The 23636-nt window shown below is 40.7% G+C and overlaps 1 protein-coding gene across 4 annotated transcripts in view; it reads right to left on the bottom strand.

Moving 5' to 3' along the window:
* The window catches only part of PPP2R5C (protein phosphatase 2 regulatory subunit B'gamma), a 374584-nt gene that overhangs the window by 3743 nt on the left and 347205 nt on the right, over positions 1-23636 (bottom strand). For all 4 annotated transcript variants that reach the window (XM_048853964.2, XM_048853965.2, XM_048853963.2 and 1 more), the window contains 4 exons: positions 19071-19198; positions 16380-16481; positions 13942-14014; positions 11179-11295 (listed from right to left, as the gene is read on the bottom strand). In XM_048853964.2, the coding sequence (XP_048709921.1) occupies positions 11179-11295; positions 13942-14014; positions 16380-16481; positions 19071-19198 (420 nt within the window). The remainder of the gene's footprint in view (positions 1-11178; positions 11296-13941; positions 14015-16379; positions 16482-19070; positions 19199-23636) is intronic.

Genomic DNA, 23636 nt, shown 5'->3' with positions numbered 1-23636 from the left:
TGTTCAAAGTATTCTAATAGATTAGTAGACCATGATTTCATTTGCAGAACCCAACTCTCCAACCCAACATCCACTTCCTCCTCTCCTGCTACCATGCTGTGGAGTCTTTCTGGCAGAAACCCTGTTACCAGGCTGCCTTCCTCCACTATAAGTTTTTCTTTTCATTCAGTTCTACCACTTTCCTAGCTAAAAAACTACTTCTCCAAATTAACTGAAACCCATGTCTGTAATCCCAGCCACTTTTTTGCCACCGTTGACTCACTCCTCAAACATTCCCATTCCTCCTCCCCCACCGCTGTCTCCTCATAGGATCTCACCAATTTCTTCCAAGAGAAAATTGACAAAATAAGTGACCTTTCCCCCTCCCTCATCTTGCTTTCTCTTCCCCCTTTCCCTCTTACAACTCTCTCCTTTCTCACAGACACAGATTTTCTCATCTGCTCTTCCCTCTCTACTCTTCCATTTGACTTAATAAACCCATATGTCCTGATTTTCTTTGCATTCACTTATTCCCTCCCTTGCTCGTCTCCTTTACCTCTTTCCCCCACAGACCCACACTCTTAGCTCCTTTCTCTACCACTGTGGACATCGCTATCATTCTGCCTGTCATTCAAGCCCATAATCTAGGCATCACCTTTGACTTGGACCTCTCTTTAGGTTTTCACATCCAAGCTACATCTAAATCTTGCAGATTCTTTCTGCAGAACATCTCTAAGACACGGCCTTTCCTATCCATCCACACAGCTAAAACTGTCTTCCAGACTCTCATCATTTCATGTCTCAATTACAGCAACATCCTTTTCTCTGGTCTTGACAAATGCAACCTTGCCCTACTTAAATCCATTCAGAATGCTGCTGCAAATATAACTTTCCTCTCTTTGCATCTCTACACTAGCTCCCCCCCCTCTATCACATCAAACATAAGCAATTTGTTTTCACTTTCAAGGCTTTTCACATCTTATCCCAATCCTAACTACCATCATGCATTTACTATTGACAGGTCAACACCTATCTCCAATTGGTCCATAATGCCAGCCTTCATTGCCCACTTATTACATTTTTAAATAAGCACCTTCATGCTTTCTCCCATGTTGACCCTCATGCTTGTGAAGAGCTCCATGTGAACATCTGCAAAGCCATTTTATTGTTTTCCCTTTGAAATCTCTCCTTACAAGTCTCCTTTGCCATGATACTCATGAGAAGCTTAACAGTTAAGTTGCTGGTTTGCTGATACTGCAGCTTGTCACACTGAGCAATAGGGTCTCCTTGTACTCCCCTGTCCACATCTATCTGCTGTCTCTTGTTTTATATTTAAGATTGTAAACTCTTTGGGACAGGGATTGTGGTTTTTTTCTGTGTTTGTACAGCACTTAGCACAATGGGGTCCTGGTTCATGACTAGGCTTCCTAGGCGCTACAAAAATACAAATAGTAAATAAAATTAAATTATAATAGATCTAATTATGATCATTTAGATGTTTTGTAATTTGGTTTTTAATTATTTCAACCAATTTATCAGATATGGAAGAAAGACTTACTGGACTATAAATTCCCTGAGTGACTCATCACCTTTTTTAAACAAGCATATTTGCTGCCCCCTAATCCTCTGGCATGGTATCTGGTTTTAATGAGACTATATAATACCGTAAGCAGTACTTCATTCTTAAAGTTTCTTCTGAACTCCTAGACCTATGCCATCTTGTCCTAGTGACTTGCTTTATAATTTATAAATTTGTTTCAGTACCTCTTCTTTTGACATCTCAGTCTTTGATTGTATCTCACCTTTATTACTGAAAAACATCCACTGTGGTGAAGTCTGATGCAAAGAAATTTAGTTTCTCTGAAACATCTTTATGCTTAATTGCTTCCTTTACCTGCTGATCAGCCAGCAGACCCATTGATTCTCTTGCAGGCTTTCTGCTTCTGATATAATACTGTCCTAATTTCCTTCTCACGTATTTCCTGCCATAGTTCATATTCCTTTCTATTGGCTTCATTAGGGGTTGATTTCTGCTTTTTGAAGGTCACCTATTTAGCTCAAATAATCTCATGAACTTTAGCCATGCTGGTTTACTTCTTGCCATCCTGCTCCTCATTCTGTTTAAGAGTATGCATGCACCCTGAGCCTGTTACTGTGTTTTTTTTTTTTGTTTTTTTGTTTTTTGAGGTTAGGGACCTTTTGACTACTTTTATTTTTTAACCATTTTTCTAAAGTTAAATGTCACCATGCGACATTGGTGGTATAGGTATTACATCTATGGGATTACAGTTCTTCTCCCACTATTTTTCCTTTCCCAAGGATGCTACACTTAAATTATATTGCTCTTTGGGAACAGGGACTGTCCTTTGATTGTTTTTGTACAGTGTTTAACACAGTGGGCTCTTGGTCTAAGATTAGGGCTACTAGGCACTACATTAATACAAATAATAAAACAATGAGATATTTTGAACACTACAACTTAATGTTTTATGCATATACTTACTTTTGAACCAACTCTTATGAATTACTTAGGTCTAAGTTGTGTACCGTTTCTCCTCTTCTGAGCTCTAGAACTTGCTGTTTGTTTAAAGTTTATTTAGACTCTAATCTCTTCAAGACAAGGACCATCTCATACCATGTATTTGTACAGTTACTAGCCCAAAGGGACCCACCAGTTTATATACGAGTATTTGAAGTCCCCCAATTATTACCCTTTATTAGACCTTGTTGCTTCTGGTCTCATCACATACTACATCCTATATTGCTTTTTCTGATCTGGAGGCTGGCAATATAACCCTACTAAAATATTTGTACTCTTAAGATTTGGGATTTGTATCCATACAGATACTACAATGCAGTTCCCTCAAAACCAAATCTATCCCCAAATTCTGTGGGTCTTTTGGCTATAATACTACTTCCCCACCCCTTTATAAACTATGTAAGAAATATAAATCAGGTTAATCAGGTATGACAGTTTCCTATTAATTTTCTGTTATTCCACCATGTTTCTGGTAGGCATTTTACGTTAAGGCCCTTTTCTACTGCCAGGCATTCTATTTCATGTATTTTGCTTTTAAGCTTCTTGCAGTTGTATATAGGCATTTATAGTAATTATTGATCTTATGCCTATTTTTTATTAAAATCCTTAGTTTGACCCCTTGTTGATTTAACAGAATTTATCTCTGTGATCTCAACCTGTCCCTGCTCTAGGTTGATTGTTCTCTCTGCCCTAACCTTTGCTAGATACAGAGATACATTTGTATTACTGATATTCCTAACGGATGTCTGTTAGACTGCAGTGCTCTGTGGCACCTGTCAGCTTTCCCTCAGCTCTTAGTTTAAACAGTTCTCCCAAACTTTATTCATTTTGTGTGCCAGAGATCTGGTTCTACTTTAGTTAAGTTGGAGCCCATCTCCCTCCACTCCCCTGGCCTTTTTTAATAGGCATTCAATGTGCCCCAGTGCCTGAAAATCTCCTCTTTAAATCCTTGTTTTATCCATTAGTCCAGAGGGACTTCTGTGCCAAAAAATTAAAAATTTTGCGCACAATATTTTAAAATTCTCCAAATTTTATTGGTCAGTAAATAAATGTGGCTCCAGCATGGCAGTGGGGACCACAGGCTACTGACTGCACTGAGGTGGGAGATCACCTTGAAGCTCCCACCTCCCCCAGTACAGGGACTCGGCAGTGAGGCTGCACCTGACACAGTGCAAGGGCTGGGCCTGCCCCAGAAACAGCCCAGGGCCCTGCTCCTCTGTGCCAGGTGCACCAGCTGTGGCTGGGCAGGCTCAGCCCAGCAGGATCCAAGTATGGGGGGATCCAGGTGTGGGGTGAGAGGTTTCTGTGTGGGACAATCAGGGTGCAGGCAGCTCAGTGGAAGATCTGAATGCACAGGGGCTCGTTGAGGGGTTCCGGGTGCAGGGGCAATGGGACTCTGCAGGGGATCCAGGTAATGGTGGTTGAGCTCAGCGGGGGGGTCTGGGTGTGGGGAGATGGGGCATGGCAGGGGGGTCTCAGTGTGGGGGTCCGGGTGCTGAGGGGGTGGGCCTTGATGGAGTGGGGGTCCAGGTGCAGCTAGTTGGGGCTCAGTGGGGTGGGGAATAGGGCTTGTCATGATGGGCCTGCTTAACAGGGGAGCCCCAGCTGCTGCCGAGGAGATGCCACATGCCAGGCTCCCGCTTTCCACAGTGATTCCCCTATCCCCTTTTCTTCTCCATTCCCCTCCCATCACTCCCACATTCCCTGCCCCCTGCCCATTTCCACCCCCTTCCTTCCCCACTGCCTCTTCCCCCCACCCCCCTTACCGAGCCCCCAGGGCGGGCACTCACTGTTCCACAGAAAATAGGAAGACTCCCAGCACACAAAAGGAGAGCACAACTGAGTCAGTGGAGCCCGAGGCAGCCTCCGAGCTGGGTAGATCTGCATTTGCAGAACTGACAGGGGGGAGGGGGACAGTGGCACATAACTCCATGTGCCCCTCCATGCTTTGCTCCACCCCAAAACTGTACATGGTCTCAACACCCCCCCCCCCCCAATGCGGGGCTTCCCTGCCTTTTTCTGCAGGGAAAAGCAGGAAATCAGGGTGGGGGTGGGGTGGGGTAGCTGTTGCCTTCGGGCACGCAGTCCCACAGAACGCCCTCCAGGAGTAATTCATATATTGAGACATTGAAGTTCCCCTGGCTTCAGACATGGAAATGGAAGCATTTCAGAGAAAGCTATCACAGAAGCTCTGGACCTAAAGCTTTCTTCTTAGCAATCTAAATTTAGCTTCCAAGACCTCCCTAGGTTACTGGTACTAATATGTACCATAACCACAGACTGCTCCCCAGCACTCTCTAGAAGCCTGTTTAGATGTCTTAAGACTTTTGTCACCTTCACATCCCATAAGAAACTCACTGAACAGATCTCTCAATTGCCACACACACCTCTCTCTATTTCAATAGATCAAATACTCTACTATCACAGCCTGTCTTGAACTTCCAAATGTGAAGAATGATGCTGCTACTCTGTCAGTCAGAAAATAATTCCCAACGAGGTTGCCTTCCATCATGAGATCTTTGGAGTACATATATAGCCTCCATCATCATAGTAGGAGTTTGTCTCAAATATTTAAACAGATAAACAAATTTTCCTTCCTTCCTATCCTGCAGGAGAAATAGCTAGATGAGTTTACAGGATTTTTTGTGTGTTAGAACGAGGGGGTATATTTTAGAGAGAGAGAGAGAGAGAGAGAGAGAGGGAGTGTAAGTGTAAATTGAAAACTATGAGTTTGCATTTAGTTCTGAAAGTGGGGAGGTCTGTTTTTTTCTCTGAGCATAACAGGAAAAAACAAAAACAAAACAGCCAAATGAAAGTTGTCCTAGGCTTTGAATAAATAACTAAAAATGCATTCTACACCACCAGAGTTCAGAGCTAGAAAAGAAAATGCTTCACGTTAACCGTTTTAATCTTTTTTTGCTTTACTGGCCTTTACACATAAGGAATGAAAATTAAATAATTGAGTGAATCATTCCACATCAGTGATTACTTTTCACATTTTCACTTCTATAGCTTCCTTGTCTAGTTAGTGTCTCCCAGTGATAAACTTTGATATTTTACTAATTAAAAAAAAATTCTGTAAGCCCTCTTTTTAAGAAAGCTGTTCCGACACTAACTAATGAATACCTTTCTTTGATAGTCTTGACTGTATGCAAATCTAAATACACAAAAGAACTCAACTGAACATTAATTTTGACTTTATTTAACGTAGTTTCTATGTATTGTAATAGTCAGTTGAGTATCTCTGCATAATGTGCAACAGACCTCCTGAGTCAAAATAATTACTGTATTTAATTTCTTTTCTCAGTTGCTTTTCATGATGCAAAAGTTTTGAACCTGCAAGCCTTTCTGGTCTTGGTTTGTCTTGAATTGTTGGAATCCAGTTCAAATAGAGAAATTAATACAAAGGATTTCTGATACCTATCCTGTAAAACCAGCAAATACCAAGCAAACATGTTAGACTTTTCTTCCCATTTGTTCAAGGAACAATATGTTATCAAGTCACTGTTAACAGCCCAGCTGTTCCAGTTGTGATGAGTGTTCAGCAGGGTTTGAATTCCTTAAACATGAACAATCTGAGAAATCACTCAAATGGTTCAAAGGACGACCAACTTTATTTCTCTAGGCACTTTTAACACTCTTCAATGCTTTCTTGGTAGAATTATTTTAAAATTATTCCTCTTTCCAATTTCCATAGAAATTTCCACTTCTTTTTCAGCCTCCTATAACAGTTCCAAAAGTCACAAGCATATTTTTCACAGTGCTTTGGCCTACTGAAATGGCAAAGAGGGTAATTTGTGGAGAAAAATGCAAGAAGTTATTTGACTTGTCCAACATGGAAAAAGTTACAGTGAACAAGTCACAGGAGCTTTGTGCAGTTCTGTTTTACACCCAGACTCACTCCCCAGCCTTCTTTATCTTCTCTCCATGGCTCACTAGTCCTATCGATCTGACTTCTTCGCTGGTTCTCAAAAAAGCTTGGCAACCTGTCAACTTAACTGCCTCCATGCCACACTGCAACTATTCTCAGACATGTTAAAGGTCTATAGCAATAGTTCAAGTTGGCAGACGTGGTTAAGATTAATCAGATCAAGCCTCCCCTCTGGTAAGCCATAGGAGCTTTGTCAGATCGAGAAGTGTCTTCTGTAGCAGACTGACCATCTTCACTTGCCTGGCAACTTTGTCTGCAACCCCCCACAGCCTGTACTTAAAAGGGGGCAGGGGAGAAGCATAAAAGCAGCTACCATTACCCACCCCTCTCCAGCTCTGTTGCCCACCCTACTTCCCAGGTTATGATCCTCAGCATGGCTTCACAGTTTTATTGACTCCCTCCACATCCTGAATTCCATTCCACACTTAAGAGTTTTGTTTACTCTGTTACGAAGATATAAAAAAATAAAGTTTGACTTCCGCTGTTTGTTGAGAGCCTAGCACAATAGAAACCCCAGGCAGAATTGGAGCTCTAGGTGCTACCAGAATGAAAATAATCATGGAACCCTGCTCCACAGTGCAGAGGGGAATGAGACATCCACCTGCCTAACCCTGTCTTTGACATGCCTGCCTATACAATGGAAAAACAACTTTTCTGCTGTGTGTAATGCCTTACGCATGCCTACGAAGGGGGTAATAAGATTTACAGAACAGCAAACCTAGTTCCTTGAAGCCAATTTCAATTAGCTTGCCTGGTGGAAGTCCTATGAAACTGAACACAATGAGGCTCATGTCTTCTCACTAAGTTTTCTAGCAGGCTCAAATATGCACTATATACAAGAGGTGACCCCACAAAAGCATCCACCCTCACCAGTATCTGCAAATGGTTCAACAAAATCTCACAGCCAACTGACAGATGTAAAAGAATCAGCACAGACAAGATATTTTCATCTACTGGTAGGATATCCCACTGCAAAATCCTACCTCAGCGCCTCGTGGCGCAGCGGTGACCCTGGCCGTCTGACAGCTATGGTAGCGGGGCCTATGCCCCGGTAGGTCTAACCATGCTACAAAGGTGTTGGACTATCCAATCCAGGGAGGGGGATTGCTTTCTCAGAGGAAAGAGCACTTCTCCTTCTCCTTGGAGGTTGAAAGCTAGCTAAGCTTGAGGAGGTACGCATGCCTGCCCGCCCGTGGGATGGCTTGAAGTTAACAGCTAAAACAACATGAGCAAATGGTTCTTAGTTCCCTGCGTGTCATCGAACCATTCTACAGTGGCGGAGCGGAAATTGAGCGATGAGAGGTTGCTAAAAATGTCAGGTGTTAGGCCAACATGGAAAAGGACAACCCTTGCTGTGTGTACTTACAATTGTAGGTCCAGGGAGGAAATGTTAAACTATCTGATGGAGGAGAAAAAAAAAGGGTAAGATGCAATACCCTCAGTGTCTGCGAAACCCGACGAAAGAAGGAGATGGAAGTCAACTGGAAGGATGGAAGTACTGTGAGGCTCGGAAAGGGAGATGGTGCTAGAAATGTTGGAGGAGTCGGATTTATCGTCAATAAAGAGTGGTCTTTGAAAGTCATATCATGCCAGCTAATATCGTCACATACTGGTGTGCTGCATCTTCAAATGAAGTCAAAAGCTACGCTCAAGGTCATCCAGGCCTATGCTCCCACAAGTTGAAGTGTGGATGAAGAAGTTGAAGATTCTACCGAGAGCTCAAAAGAACCTCGCGCAAAAGTCCACTTACACTGTCACGATGGGAGATTTCAATGCCAAGGTCGGGTGAGGGAAAGCTGGCAAAAAGTTCATAGGGAGATACGGCAGCGGCAAAAGGAATAAAAGAGGAGAAAGGCTAGTAGCGATGGCAGAAACGAAAGAACTGTACATGGCAAACACGTGGTACAAAAAGAAGACCGCAAGAAGGTGGACGTTGATCGCGCCAAACACAAAGAGCAAGAATGAAATAGGACTATATTTTAGTCAATAAAAGGTGCATCGTTCAACACGTCTCGGTGGTGCAGCCTTTCAACACCGGCAGTGACCACTGCCTGCTTAGAGTGAAGTCGATTTTCGATGAAGCGGTGGAAAAGGTGTTACAGATGGGAAACAGGAAACAGCGGCCAAAGACATTCAATGAAGCAAAGCTGAAGAAAGCAATTTCTGGGTTTGACTGGACCCAGACGGAAAAGTGTGATGAGGACTACAGTATCTTTGCTGACAAGCTGAGACGTTGCATAAAAGCACCTGAAATTGAAAAGCTGAAGAAGGCGAAGGGAAGGATCTCGAATGAAACAAAAAGTTTGTTGGAGAAGCAGAGAAACATGAAAAGGAGCTCGGATAACAACCTTGAGTACTCCATTCTGTGCAAGCTTATATGGCGAAAACTGAAGGATGACTTTGAGAACTTCCAGAAAGAAAAGCTCCTCAAAACAGCTGAATCACGCAAGAGCCTCAGGACATGCAAGCGGGAATTGACGCAATATAGATTGAGCGTAACAGCGTTGAAGAACAAGGACGGAGAGACAGTAATAGACAGAACAGGGATGGAGGAGGTCTGCAAGGAATTCTATATAGAACTGTTCAAATCAAGAATCAACATCCCTCTCCCAACACTCCAAGAGTCAGAAGAATGTGTCCCCTAATAATAGTCAGCCAAGTCCGAAGCGCGCTACACCATATGAAGAAGGGAAAAGCTCCAGGCAAAGATGGAATAAAGTCAGAAATAATTTCTGCAGGAGGTTAAAAACTTTGGAAGGCCCTGGCTTTAAGATTTAGTTGATATCTTGAAGAAGGAAAAGCTTAAGAATTACTGCCCTATACGCCTGCTCTCTCACATCTACAAGCTCTTTACAAAGGTGATAACGAACCGACTCTCGCAGAGTCTGGATGAACAACAGCCGAGAGAGCAAACAGGGTTTCGAAGAAATTTCAGCACGATCAACCATATATTTACCTTAAGCCAGATCCTAGAAAAAGCGAAAGAATACAAACTCCCACTGTGCATTGCTTTCGTCAACTATGAAAAGGCCTTCGATAGCGTCGAGTTTAATGCAATATTAAAGGCACTCGCAGAGCAGGGCGTTAACATGCAGTACATCAGTTTGTTTAAGGAAGCGAATACTGGATGTACAACAGATATTACTCTCCTCGAAACTTCCCTCCTCATCCCAATCAAGAAAGGCGTAAAGCAAGGAAATACAATTTCACCAAAACTATTAACCGCCTGTCTCAAAATGGTTATGAACAAGATCAATTGGAGGAGTGGTATCAACATAAACGGAGAACGATTATCCCATCTCAGATTCGTGGACGACATTGTACTAATTGCCGAAAGCACCCAACTGCAGAGCAAGCTACGAAGACTCAACAAGAAAAGCAGTCAGGTCAGCCTGAAAATGAACCGCTGCAAAACAAAATACATGCGATCAGATGTCTTACAAAAAGCCCGAATAACGATAACAGGAGAAGAAATCGAAGAAGCAGAACAGTACATATATTTGGGCCAAGAAGTTAATATGCGCCAAGACCTGAACGGAGAACTCTCACAAAGGATTCGGGCAGGATGGTATGTGTTTAATTCCATCAAGGACGTCCTCAAAGGAAAAACTGACAAGACCACAGGTACAAATATCTTCAATTCAACAGTGCTGCCAGCCATGCTGTATGGCAGTGAAACGTGGACACTGAAAGAGAGAAGAACAGCGGCTGTCGGTAGCTGAAAGGGCAATGAAACGAGTTATGTCGGGTATTTTCCTTTTGGATCACATCCCAAATGAAATGATCAGAGATCGCAGTGGTGTGAAAGACATTGTCGTGGAAAGCAGACATAACAAGATGTGATGGGCGGGCCACACAGCACAGCTCACGGACAATAGGTGGACTGCAATCATTGCTGAGTGGTACCCGTGAGAACAGAAAAGACCACCCGGTCAGCCTCCAAGAAGATGGGAAGATGACATTGTTAAACATTTTGGACCAACATGGAGAAGAAAGGCAAGAGTGCGAGAAGAATGGCGGACGTGTTGTTATCGGCGCAGTCTTAATGACAGCTGAAGACCGATCGATCCAGGTAGGATATCACAACTAGAGCAATTTCTATCCCATATCTACATTTATAGGCAGACTGAGGAATCGAGAAACTGCCAGTTACCCTGAAACAATTTTCTGCAAAAATGTGAAATGGGACACAAGTGGATAGCCAGACTGCCAACATAAGAGGTGGCAACAGAAGCAAAAGATATGAACAAATTTAAGGGAGTGTACTTTATAGAAGAAGGATAATACTTTGGATGAAAGGTACTTTGGTAATGACTAAGTCTGACTATATTTCTTACAACCTCTCCTTCATGCAAAAAAACTAAGGTATAGAGAAAAGAACTTGACACACCCTAGCCATCTTTATACTCATTGTCCACACTATGACATGAACAGAAATAAAAATGTTTTTGTAGAAGAAATCACAAAACATACAGTTGTAAGCGGGCATTACAGCTAGAATGTTTATTTCTGGCTACCAGTTTTTTGTTTTAAAGTAACGTCTTTGACAACATTGATTATTGCAGGATACCATAGTTAAAAAATTATGAAAATACTACTCAAGATGATTTCTAGGGTTAATGGGTACTGCTGTTTTTAGAAAAGGTAACTGCTATCTTTAGTATGAATGGTTACTATTTACAGATTTGTAAATTAAGAGAACAAGTTTAATTTTTTCATATAGTTTTACCTGACACGCCTCCTCTTTCACTGTCTTTTTCAGCATCTGTAAATCTTCAATTAAAGGCCCATCTGTTTCCATTGCAACAGGACTGTTCAGCACACTGGTGTCACTACATGTTGGGTACTAATAAAATGCAAATTGTTAAAATATAATCATTGTTAGCAATGATAACTGGATATTAAGAGTAAATCAGAGCATTTAATTGGTAAGACTTAATTTTAGACTAGCTTCTGTATAATTTATTTTAATGCATCAAGACTTAAATTATTTATGCTCCCAGAACTTAAGTACAATGGAAAGATAAAAACTGAGTCTCCATTACTTTGGTTCTGGCAGAAATACAATATTTAAATATACAATTATAGTAAAAGGAGCAAAATTATACCAGGAACATGTCTCAATCTGAGTTTTAAAGGTGGAAGAATAAAATTCTAAATTGCCAATGCTCGATCTCTATTCTGCTAAATATTTAATATAAATTGTATTAGAGACACTGTCAAACATTTTCTGATCAATACAACAACAGAAATACGTAATGGTTTTGGTTGCAGGAGCAAGTTTGTATTTGTAAAGACAAAACTCAATATTCAAAAAGACTACGTTTTCCGATGGTGTGCTTTCACAATACAATGAAAAGTATAAGTACTTCTCTTTTGGAAATATAAAACAGGAACATACAGTACCTTTGCTGAATAAAAAGACCTGTCAAATTAAACTTTACAGAACCTAAACTTTAACATAGAGCACTAGTTTGCAGAGATCCTGACAATTACAATTTTTATCTTAAATCAAATGATCTATTAGTACTGTTAAGACCAACAAAGAAAAAACTGCTGTGTATCACATATACACACACACCATTTTAAAACCCATTAAGATTTTTCCACAATTATTTTAGTAACTGAATGTAATGGTAACTTAATAGACGAATCTGATTTCACATGATACAAAGCAGAAAAATGAAAAAAATTAAGTACAAAAAGTTAATTATTTTAAGTCACTATAATTATAATTAAAATACCTTACACTTTATTTTTACATAAAGGGCAGAATTAGGAATACCCTTCTACAATAAGTATAAATTAAAAAATTAGGAATATAAAAACAAATACTAGAAGACAGATAACTAGATATAAATTCTGAAAGAAATTTTGGTCATCTGTCAAAAAAAAGCACTAAGAGCATGCACCGATATGCTATATATAGATTCTTCATGTGGCTGAGGGCTTAAGTGTCAAAATTAATTTGTGTTTTTAAATTTAACGTGCTGGTTATATTTATTTGGTTATTCAAGCAGACTATGTAAAGTATTGTATACATAGGTTATGCTAATCAGTTTTAGAAAAGATACATAGTTACACAGAATGATTTTTGAACAATAGAAAAAGGTTCACGTTTATACAATTACATTATTTTACTAGATCAGTCTGAATAAGTCACAACAGTTTTTTTTAGCAAGGCACAATTGTTTATCTTTTGTGAGAATAAGTATGAACATATTTTGAACAAGCATGTACTCTTCATTCAACACTTTTGTATGGTGCCTTTTTAGTAAGGTTAAAATTACTGGCAAAGATTAATCAAATTTGTCTATGGCACTAATCAAAAAGTACACTCAAAAATGTATCTGTTTATCTAAATAGAGTATGTTTTGTTGCACAAAGTTTTAAATTTCTCTGCTTTCATGTACATGGTTCTTTATAAAGTTACAATGCACTTAAGCTCACTCAGTTGACCTACTGATAAACTGTCCAATTTTAATTATTAAATATTTTCTATGACCACTTTGGAAAGGATTCCCCCGTAACCTCCCAGAAAAGTCAGTGAGAGAAAATATTTCTAAAATGTCTTTTGGTTAGAAAAATATAGCTGCATTCTTTACTATTCATTAAACTGATACCAAGATCACACCAATGCAACCATTGGACCCCCCAACAGTTGTACTCAGCCAGGAACCTTTTGGGTTGATAAGAACTTTATAGGTAAAGGTTTCCTTTTTTGCCAATAGCAAACCTTGACATGATTGAAATCCAGAAATTTGACACTTAAAGGAACAAATAGCAGCATAGGAACACACCACAAAGCAATAGAACAAGAATAAATCAGAATAGCTTGTTCACTCTAAAAGTTTTTGTTTTTTCAGAAAAACCTGCACTTGTAGCTGGTTATAGAACCTGTATTTACTTAAGAACAAGATGGTTTTCCTTTTAGCTGGGAGCTGGTTTTGATGTGCATGTTCACCCACAACGGTCGACTACACAATCCAGGCGCCAGGTGGATACAACAGATAGGGTCATGCACCATTACTTTAATTCACTTGGCACAGCAGAGTAAAAAAATCTGACAGGTCACAAGTCCCAGCTAGACAGAAGTTCTGCTTTTAGTAGAAAACACTCCAATTCCCAACATCCTTCTTCTAATTTAGGCTTTTGTTTACACTGAAGTTTTTCAAAAGAAACCAATATTATAATCTCTGTTTATGCAATTCTGAACAATCACTTTTCAGACCACAATTCTATAGATATGTCTTACAAAGGAAGAAAGGAAAAGGTACTTCAGATCAATCTTGTCTGAAACCCTTGTTTGCAAAATAAGTACTTGCACAAGAGAGAGGTTACAAATTTTAAAAGCATTTTTATTGCAGATTTTTCATATACAGTATTAGTGAAACTGTTTTATTTCCAGGATCAGTCACATATCTGTTATCCCACTGATATTTAACAAAAACCTAGAATTTTTAACATGAATATGTTAATCTTTTCTAAATACCTGGGGATTTGATTTGGCTAGATTTTCTATTTTAACCCATGCTTCTTCTCTTTCCTTCGATTTTAGCTTCTCTCTGCAAAAATAAAATTTAAAAACAGAGGTAACAGATACAACTCACATACTATTCTTAAACAGAATAGTGAATAATTGGTTATTTCACTTGTTTAGATGCATCTTCACACAGTCCAAAATACCAATTTTTGATAGACAGCTTCTCCATATACATACCTAAACCATACCATACTGCTAGTTGTTATTCCAGGGCAATATTAAAACAAAAGAATGACAATTTTCCTCAAGAAAATAAGGACACTTTATTACAATAAACCAACTGGCATTCTCACTTTGTGCACAATCTGTTTGCCTTTGATAGATGTATGTTGCTAAAAAATAAATAATACAACAAAAATCTTCTGCATTTAGACTGGTGTATAGTCTGAAATACTTTTGGATTCTCACTTTAAAATTAACAGTAAAGGGCATTGTTTATTTCCACTGTCCTGACTGTAGTTTATTTAAATGTAAGTAAAATAATAACCACATAGATAAAAAACTATTTTGAAATTGAATAATGCTTCATTAATAGAGAAATACTTGAGGAAAACAAATCAAGGGAAAGTGTCTAGTTATTGTCTAAACTTGTTTAAGAGATGTACATTCAAAGGTGATTTGCAAAGCATATGGGGAAGGGAATGAGCTTGTGCCCTTATGGCTTCCTTGTGGAGTAAAAAAGGGCAAAATGACCATTGAAAAGAAAGGGAAATTTTTTTTTCCAGCTTCTTCTCCACCTCAGAAAAATCAGGATTAACTCTTATTCTTCTTTTTAGCTGACTAACTCCTTGGCCAGGGAATTGGTGTGAAATCCCAGCTCTACTGAAGTCAATGGCAACACTTCAATTGACTTTAGTGGGGCCAGAGTTTCAACACTGCAGTGGGAGCTCTCTCAGCCGTCAGATGGTAGAGTAGGAGTTCTAAATATTTAAGAGTGTGTCCTCTCAAGTGGTTGTGTTAAATCAACACCTCCCTCCTCAAATGAATTTTAATTCATGAGCAAAAATCACTCTTTCAGTTGCTCAGGATTCAGTTTCTTGTCTGGACTCTGCTGCACTCAGGAAAAAATAGAATAAAGACTTTATTTTCTAATATAAAAGTACGTAGAATTGTTTTTACTAGAAAAATAGTACACCAAAACCTCAGTCCTCTTTATACATCATAGAAAGAAGCAAAAAAGATACACTTCTTTTATCCTTTTGCCAGAATACTTTTAAAATTTGTCTCATGCTACATGTTCTAGCTCACTTTCACTTAAATTTACAGGAATAACCTATATACCAGCATAAGCACCTATACTGTAGTATAACTGAGGCACTAGTTGCGGGGGTGGGGAGGAGGGATTGCATTGATTTCAAACAAATATAGTTAAAGCAGTACAAAACTATGTGTTGCTAAGCCCTTAAGGACTGCTACAGGAAGAAATCACAATCATTTCACTTTGAAACTGAAAACATGATTCTAACCAATATCTCCTCAAACCCCCAAATATTACTATGCTGAAACAGAACCACCAATAGTTTTCATTTCTATAGTTCTTTTAATCAGGATCTGAAACACTTTACAAGCAATTATTTATGCCTCAAACCATCCCTGTGAACATGCATAGACTTATTACGCCCATGGGGAAGTGGAAGCACAGAGAAATTAAGTGACTTGAAGACCATACAAGTCAGTTGCACATTTGGGAATAAAAACCAGAAAAGTTCAAGCTTCCAATCCCCTGCTCTGTTTACCTGACCATACTATACTTCTTTCCTATTTATCAACAATTTATGAAATAAGTTCCCAGTGCTGCTCAGTCTATCAAATAAAGGAATCTCTTGCATTTTCCTTTTAAATTTGTACCTAGGTTAAAGATGAAATTAAGCAAAATTAAATACTTCACTTTACAGATGGCAGTGAGGAATATGCTACCACATAGCATTAATACAAACATATTGCATTTATGACAAAATACAATAATGCCCTGTACATATATGCACATGCACACACTCTACAAAACAATGCTGGAGGATTCTGAAAAGTACTGGGGTTGGTATGCGGGGGACAGATGGCAGATAATGCATCTAAAATAAAAACAGGATGTAAATTAGTTAGCGTTCTCTTCCATTGGACTTTGTCACCACCAGTCTCACAACAATGATATTACAGAAAGATGGGTGCCAGCAACAGTATTAGGTTAGAACTACTATTTTAAACATTTCACGGTTCATGCATGCTGAGAAAAAAAAAGAATCTCACCATGTGAATTTTCAGATTTTTGTGCTGAATAAAATGGGCATAACTTTTTTTTAAAAAAGCGAGAGTAGCTTTTCAAAGTAAACAATGAAAATTCTCTGAACAGGTTATTGTAGAATAAGCTGAAATGTTAATATGAAACTTACTTCAGTTTTTCTGCTTTAAATTGTTGTGTGCAGTCGTCAAACAGTTTTTGGTTCATCTCCATGAAGAGTTTCAGAGCATTGTATATCAAGCCATGTATTGTCCTATAAGTAAAACTTCGGGTTGAAACTCTCAGTACTTTAAATTTTGCTCTGGTCAACTGTAGCCAATAACTTACACAACTAGAAAATTACATTATTTTAGAATACATGAAGACAAAACTAGTTAATGGAAGTTTCATTTTAGCTACAGTATGGCTAATAGAAATTCTAAATCATTAAATGTTTTAAGCAGCTTCAAATACAGTTTACTTACTCTACAGCAGTATTTGCCACTTGTTAATGAAAAATGTTCTTCAGAGGTTCTAATTCTCCTTTATATGATATTGTGCATCAATATACGGTTGCTTTAGAAATTTAAAAGTTGATACAATTTTAATCAAAATTGAATTATTAGAAAAAAATTAAAACAGTAGTATAGACCTCAGCAGATGATACAATTATACTGTCAACTGACTGAAATTCTATAAATATTTCTATACTGATATAGAGGAGTCTGCATACTGTAAAAATTATTCTGAAAGCATAACCACATCTATACACATATGGCAGAAATATATAAAATACTGAAACACAATAATAGGGCTCCTTAAAACTAGGGGAATTCTGCGCCACTGTGCAATGCAGAATTCCCTGTCCCCCCCGCAGAATTGGGCTGCAGAGCTGCTGGACTCTGTAGAGCCCAGCTTGCAGTGAGCAGAGCACCCAGCCTGGCTGGCTAGAGGCTGCATGCTCTGCTTGATCCTCATTCTCCTGGCAAAGGGTGAGGAAGGGCAGGGCTGCACCACACAACATCCCCTGGCAGGACAGTAAAGAAGCTGCGGGGAGTAAAGGGTGTTGGTGTCTGGGATGGGGGGGTGCCTCATGGCTGGGATCTGGGGGGGAGGGGCATGGTGGTGTCTGCGCCGGGGGGTGCCCCTGTATCTGAGCTCTGGCGGGAGGGGGGTGCTGGTGTCTGGGCCGGGGGGGGTTCCCCACAGCTGGGTTCTGGGGCGATGAGAATGCAGGTGTCTGGGCTCTGTGGGCCCCACATAGTGCCCCCCCACTGGAACTTGGTTGTCCAAGGGGTTTCTTTAACTCTCTACTCCTGGGGAAATATTTTTTGCTGTTGTCTGTATGGTTGACATACTTGTTGACAAGTATTTTGAAATAAATTATCAAAAATAATTGAAACTGAACTGATTATATTATTGTGTTATTTTGACAAATAAAATATGCAGAATTTTAAAATATTGTATGCAAAATTCCTCTGGGAGTATATAAACAAACAGATTAGAAAACAACAACAAATCTTCACTGCATTATATAGTGCACATTGCCAGGGAAGTAAAAGTTTACTCTATAGAAGTAATCTATTATAAGTTACTGATCACCAGATCAGAAAAGAAATCAGTTACATCGTTAATTTGCATCATTCATGTTGGTTACACAGTGAGCATGGGGGTGTAATGGATTTCATGACTTCACTCATGGCCATAAAAAGTGAGAAAAACAACTGGAAGTAAGCCATATTTTTTATTCACAACTTGAATTTTTTTTAGGATTACAGTTTTTCTTTTGGCACCTTAGAGACTAACCAATTTATTTGAGCATGAGCTTTCGTGAGCTACAGCTCACTTCATCGGATGCATACCGTATGCATCCGATGAAGTGAGCTGTAGCTCACGAAAGCTCATGCTCAAATAAATTGGTTAGTCTCTAAGGTGCCACAAGTACTCCTTTTCTTTTTGCGAATACAGACTAACACGGCTGTTACTCTGAAACCAGTTTTTCTTTTAAAAGTAATCCATATTATATTTTTTAAATCAGTATATCAATGAATTACCTGTATCCAGTTATTGCACACACTTCCCTCAGTATACCTTTCACTGAAGTTACTGGGAGATTCATCAGGCATTACTGTAGGCCAACCAATCAATAGTCCTCACTCCACAGCAATGAGCTATGGAACAACCACACTACCAGCTCTTGCACACTAGCTCAAACAAAACTGTTTTGCAGCTGGAGCAGCTTCAAAATGGGGCTGACTAGGAGTACTTTCATGCTTGAGTATTATACTATTGTGTGGATGGAAAGGGAAAAACAAAGGAAATATGTAGATAGAGAAAGTAAACAGGCAACAAATGCAGAGAAAGGGAAGAAGAAAAAAAAGAATAAGATGATTTTAATATGGATATAGTCAAATGATTATCAATGGAAAAATGTGGGTCAACAAAGTTTAGAGATCAACCGTCAAAATTTGTCTTTAGTAACCACTAAGCTACTATGCAATACATATTTAATTTACTCAATATAAATAAACCAAAATAAAATATGGTATAGGAGAAAAGCTGCACTAAAACATATTTTTACAGGAAAGAGCCCACCCTCTCAAATGCATTTCCTGGGCTCTCTGACAGTGACATGACATTTGCCCTCACTAATTTCCTTTCACATTGTTAAGGTCTTGGGAAGAAATATTGTCACTATGTATGATTATACTGTAGCTACAACAGATAATTCACAAACACAGGGCATTTTAACCCTAATTGTTTGAAATGAAAGTTCAATACTGTTAGATAAGTAACATTACCAAAATTTAGAAAATCCTTTAAATATAATAACCAATATATTATTTGTACAAGAATCTCTTACTTGTTCCAATGTGTCTTTGAATTTCGGTACAATGATGGAAACATGATGGGCAAAATCTTTGCTGCATTGTCACTGATTAAACTCATAATGTACTCATTATTCCAGTAGTATAGTGCTCGTTCCGCCACCTGAAAGACATGAAGGTAAGCACACTACTTTATCTGCCTTCCAGTTAGCATTTACATACCATAAAGTTTGCTAAACAGAACTGAAATTAGGAAATAGAATGGCTTGGAGAGAATAGAGGATACCAAATATTAACTATCAAAATATTTTAAAATTACCATCAAGAAATTCAAAGTTATGATTTACTTTTTAATCTGGGTCAGAACTGTGTATTTTACAAACATATGGCTACAAATCATTCTTAAGAAACATGTGTCCTGTGCCCTCCATTTTATCTATGATGCAGCACATTCACAATTTAAATAGAACCCCTGTCACCTGTTGGTGTCACGTAGGCAGTGACACACTCCTTGCATTTAAAAAAAGGTTCTTAATCAAGAAAGTGGGTGCCAATTTGGTACTTCTACAGTTGCACTGCAGCACAGCTAAGAAACTTAAGAACTGCTGTGATCCAAGGATCTCTTGAAGCCAACTCGCAGAAGGCACAGAGGTACATAGGGATACAAGGATCCCATGGGTTCACTAAAGAATATCATGTCAGGTGTCTAATGAAAGCTTGTGTCATACTAGTAATCAATCATTGTGAACTGTGTACACAGAACACACATGAAGAGTTACGTATATATTCTAAAAATTACGTTCTCTGAGAGTTAAGACAGGTCACTCAAAAGCTGTGCATCTGGAGACAAACTTCTACAGGCAGGGAGTGGGAGACACGTGTCTCCATGGTGGATCACTGTGTATAGTATGTCATACAATAGAAATTTATTAGCATTCTAAGTCAAATGTTGATGAAGAGCTGACAGAGATTTGAGAAGGAAATTAACAGGAGGAAATAAATAGCAGGGGTAACCGTATTTCAGGTGAACATCAGAGATATGCTCTTATGTATTTGGGAGAGCAGAGAGGCACCCTGAAATCCTTCTCCAGGGAAGGAAACTGACAGTTGGATTTGCTTCATGAAAAAGGGATCTCAGCCAGACTTGCCTGAAAATGCTGGGAAGAATGTTGGTTGAGATAAATTTCTCTAGTCAGAAGAAAACACGGTTGCTAATCTTTCTGTAACTGTTGTTCTTCAAGATGTGTTGCTCATGTCCATTCATGTTATGGTGTGCATGTCACGTGCAGAGTTGCCAGAGATTTTTCTCTCAGTGGTATCCATAGGGCTGGCTCTAGCGCCCTCTGGTGCACCACGATCCTTCTTGCCAGAGAACTCTGAAAGAGTGGCAGGAGGGTGGGTCATGGAATAGACATGAGCAACACATCTTGAAAAACAACAGATACGGAAAGGTTAGTTACTGTCCTTTTCTTCTTCAAGTGCTTGCTCATGTCTATTCCATGTTAGGTGACTCATAAGTGGTACCCAAGGAGCTGGGCTCAGAGTACATGGACATGCAGATTGTAGCACTGCTCTTCTGAACTTGGCATTCTCTCTAGCCTGCTGTGGGGATGGCGTAGTGGGAAGAGAAGGTATGCAATGACGACCATGTGGCAGCCCTGCAGATGCCTCAGATTGGGACCTGGGCCAGAAATGCCACTGATGAAGCTTGAGCTCTGGTCAAATAGGTGGTCAAGATGGCAGGAGGTGGTACACCTGCCTGCTCGTAGCATGTATGAATACAGGAGGTGATCCAGGATGAGATTCTCCGGGCTGAAACCGGTAGGCCATTCATCCTGTCTGCTACTGCCAAGAAGAGCTGTGTGAATTTACTGAACGGCTTGCTCCTCCCAATGTACAAGGCCAGGGCACTTCTAATGCCGCTCCCTGCATTCCTGTGTGGTTTTGGGAAGAAAACTGGCAGGAAAATAGTATGGTTATTATGAAGCTGCAAGACCACCTTTGGAAGGAGCTGGGTGGGGGTGCAGTTGAACCTTGTCCTTAAAGAACATTGCATAAAGTGTTTCTGAGGTAAGGACCCTAATTTCTGAGACCCTCCTGGCTGAGGTAATTGCCACCAGGAAGGCGACCTTCCAGAGAAATACAACAGAGGGCATGATGCTAGCAGCTCAAAGGAAGGGCCAGTGAGTCTGGATAGGACCAGGTTAAAACCCACAGTAGAACTGGTTCACAAATTTGAGGGTAAAGTCTCTCTACCCCTTTAGGGAAGTGAATGGACATATCATGCAAGACCACCGACCTACCATCCACCGAAGGGTGGAAGACAGATTGCCACTAGATGTACCTTGATAGATGTGAGGGCCAGACCCTGTTGCTTAAGATGGAGCAGGTATTCCAGCACAGCTGGAGGGATGACTGAGTCAGTGAGAGACCTTGTTGAGAAGACCACACCAAGAAGTCCTTCCATTTGGCTGGGTAAGTAGCTCTAGTGGACGGTACCTAGTAAGATCTGGTGAACTTGCTCTGAACAGGTTCATGGAGCATCCACACGGTCAGGTGAAGGGCCCTGAGGTTCGGGTGGAGTAAACGGCCATGGTCTTGCGAGATCAGATCCAGGCGGGGTGGGAGCAACAGCGGCGGTGCTACTGACATGTCCAGCAGCATGCTGTACCAATGTTGTCGCAGCCACACAGGAGCTATAAGGATAATCCTTACCTTTTCTCGCTTGACTTTCAGAAGGACCTTGGGTACTAGAACTGGAGAAAACACATAGAATAGGATCTCTGTCCATAGAAGCAGGAAGGCATCGGAGAGCCTGGACTGCGATCAGTAATGAGAAAAACTGCTGACATTTTTTATTCTGCCTGGTTGCAAAGTGTACCTGGGGAGACCCCCACCTCGGGAAGATGGATCTCATCACCTCTGGCTGAAGGGACCACTCACGATGAGAGGAGAAACACCTGCTGATGTGATCTGCTAGGGTATTCCAGACTCCTGGAAAATGGGAAACCTTGAGGTGAACTGAGTGTTTCATACAGAAGTCCCACAGACCAATGGCCTCCTAGCACAGGGTAAAGGAGCGTGCTCCTCCCTCTCTGTTGATGTAAAACATGGCTGCCATGTTGTCCATAAACACTCGCACAGCTTTGCCAGTGATCTGGGGAACGAACACTTGGCAAGCTAAGCAGACCACTCTGAGCTCCCTGACATTTATGTGTAGGGAGAGTTCTTCCAGGGACCACAGGCCCCGAGTCCTGATGTGCTTGAGGCGAGCTCCCCAACCTAGATCGGATGCATCTGAAATGAAAGATACTGAAGGCTTCAGGGGAGGGGTTTGTGACAAAGGAAAGGCCTGCAGCCATCTACTGGGGATCCTTCACCAGTCAAGGGAGGCAAGGACTGGGGTGGGAACTGTAAGCACTGAGTCCAAGTGGTGTCCGTTTGGTGATTACACTGGGCCAACCAAGCATGCAGGGGTCTGAGGTGTGGCCTTGCGTGCTGTACCATGTAAGTGCACACAGCCATGTGTCCCGAAAGTTTGAGGAAAAACAGGGGTGTCATGATGGGGTGGGCCTTAACCTTGGATATCAGAGCCGATATGGTCTGGAATTGAGCCTCTGCAAGGAAGGCTCTGGCCTGGGTTGAGTCTAATACTGCTCTGATAAACTCTATTCTCTGGATGGGAATGAGAGTCGACTTTTGCTCATTTAACAATGGGCCCAGTGCACGGAAGGTGGCTTGGACCAGGCTGATACTGTTCTTCAGTTGAGCCTCTGAACGACCCTCGATCAGCCAATTGTCGAGGTACAGGTAGACTCGGACACCTTGCCTTCTGAGGAAGGCCACTACCACCATCATTCTGTAAAAACCTGAGAGGCTGCTGACAGACCAAAGGGGAGGACAGTGAATTGGTAATGAGTTTGGTTTACGATAAATCTGAGGAACCTTCTGTGGCCTTAGAAGATGAAAATGTGGAAATAGGCATCTTTCAAGTTGAGGGCAGCATACCAGTCCCCTGGATCCAGGGAGGGAATAATGGAGACCAGGGAGACCATGCGGAACCTTCGTTTCTTGAAATAACTGTTGCGGCAATGCAGGTCCAAGATGGGTTGAAGACCCCTTTTGGCCTTCAGGATTAGGAAATATTAGGAGTAAAACCCCTTCCCTCTCAAGTTCTGATGCACCTTTTCCACAGCCCCTACTCACAGGAGGGCTTGGACCTCTTATGCTAGAAGTTGCTTGTGAGAAGGGACCCTAAAGAGGGATGGGGATAGGTGGTAGTGGAAGAAAACTGCGGGGTGTAATCTTCCTCCACCATACTCAGCATCCAGTGGCCTCAGGTGATGAGGGACCTCGCCAGATTGAACTGGGAGAGTCAGTCTGGAAACAAAAGGGGGGCAGAATCCGATGCGGTAATTGATATAATGCTCTTGGGTGTGCCTTCAGAAGTTCTGTTTTGGGCCTCCTGGGATCTGTGTGACCCTGGTAGGAAGTTGAGGTAGACTGAACAGTTGTCTATACTTGTAACTCCTGCACAGTTTCTTGAACAGGTCCTGTAAAGACAGTGGAGCCAAGAAGCAGGCCGGTTGCTGGAGCTAAGG

This window comes from Caretta caretta, chromosome 6 (assembly GCF_965140235.1).
Source record: "Caretta caretta isolate rCarCar2 chromosome 6, rCarCar1.hap1, whole genome shotgun sequence".
Classification (NCBI taxonomy): domain Eukaryota; kingdom Metazoa; phylum Chordata; order Testudines; family Cheloniidae; genus Caretta; species Caretta caretta.
The sequence above is the reverse complement of the archived record's forward strand: the minus strand, read 5'-3'. Positions and strand labels throughout refer to the sequence as shown.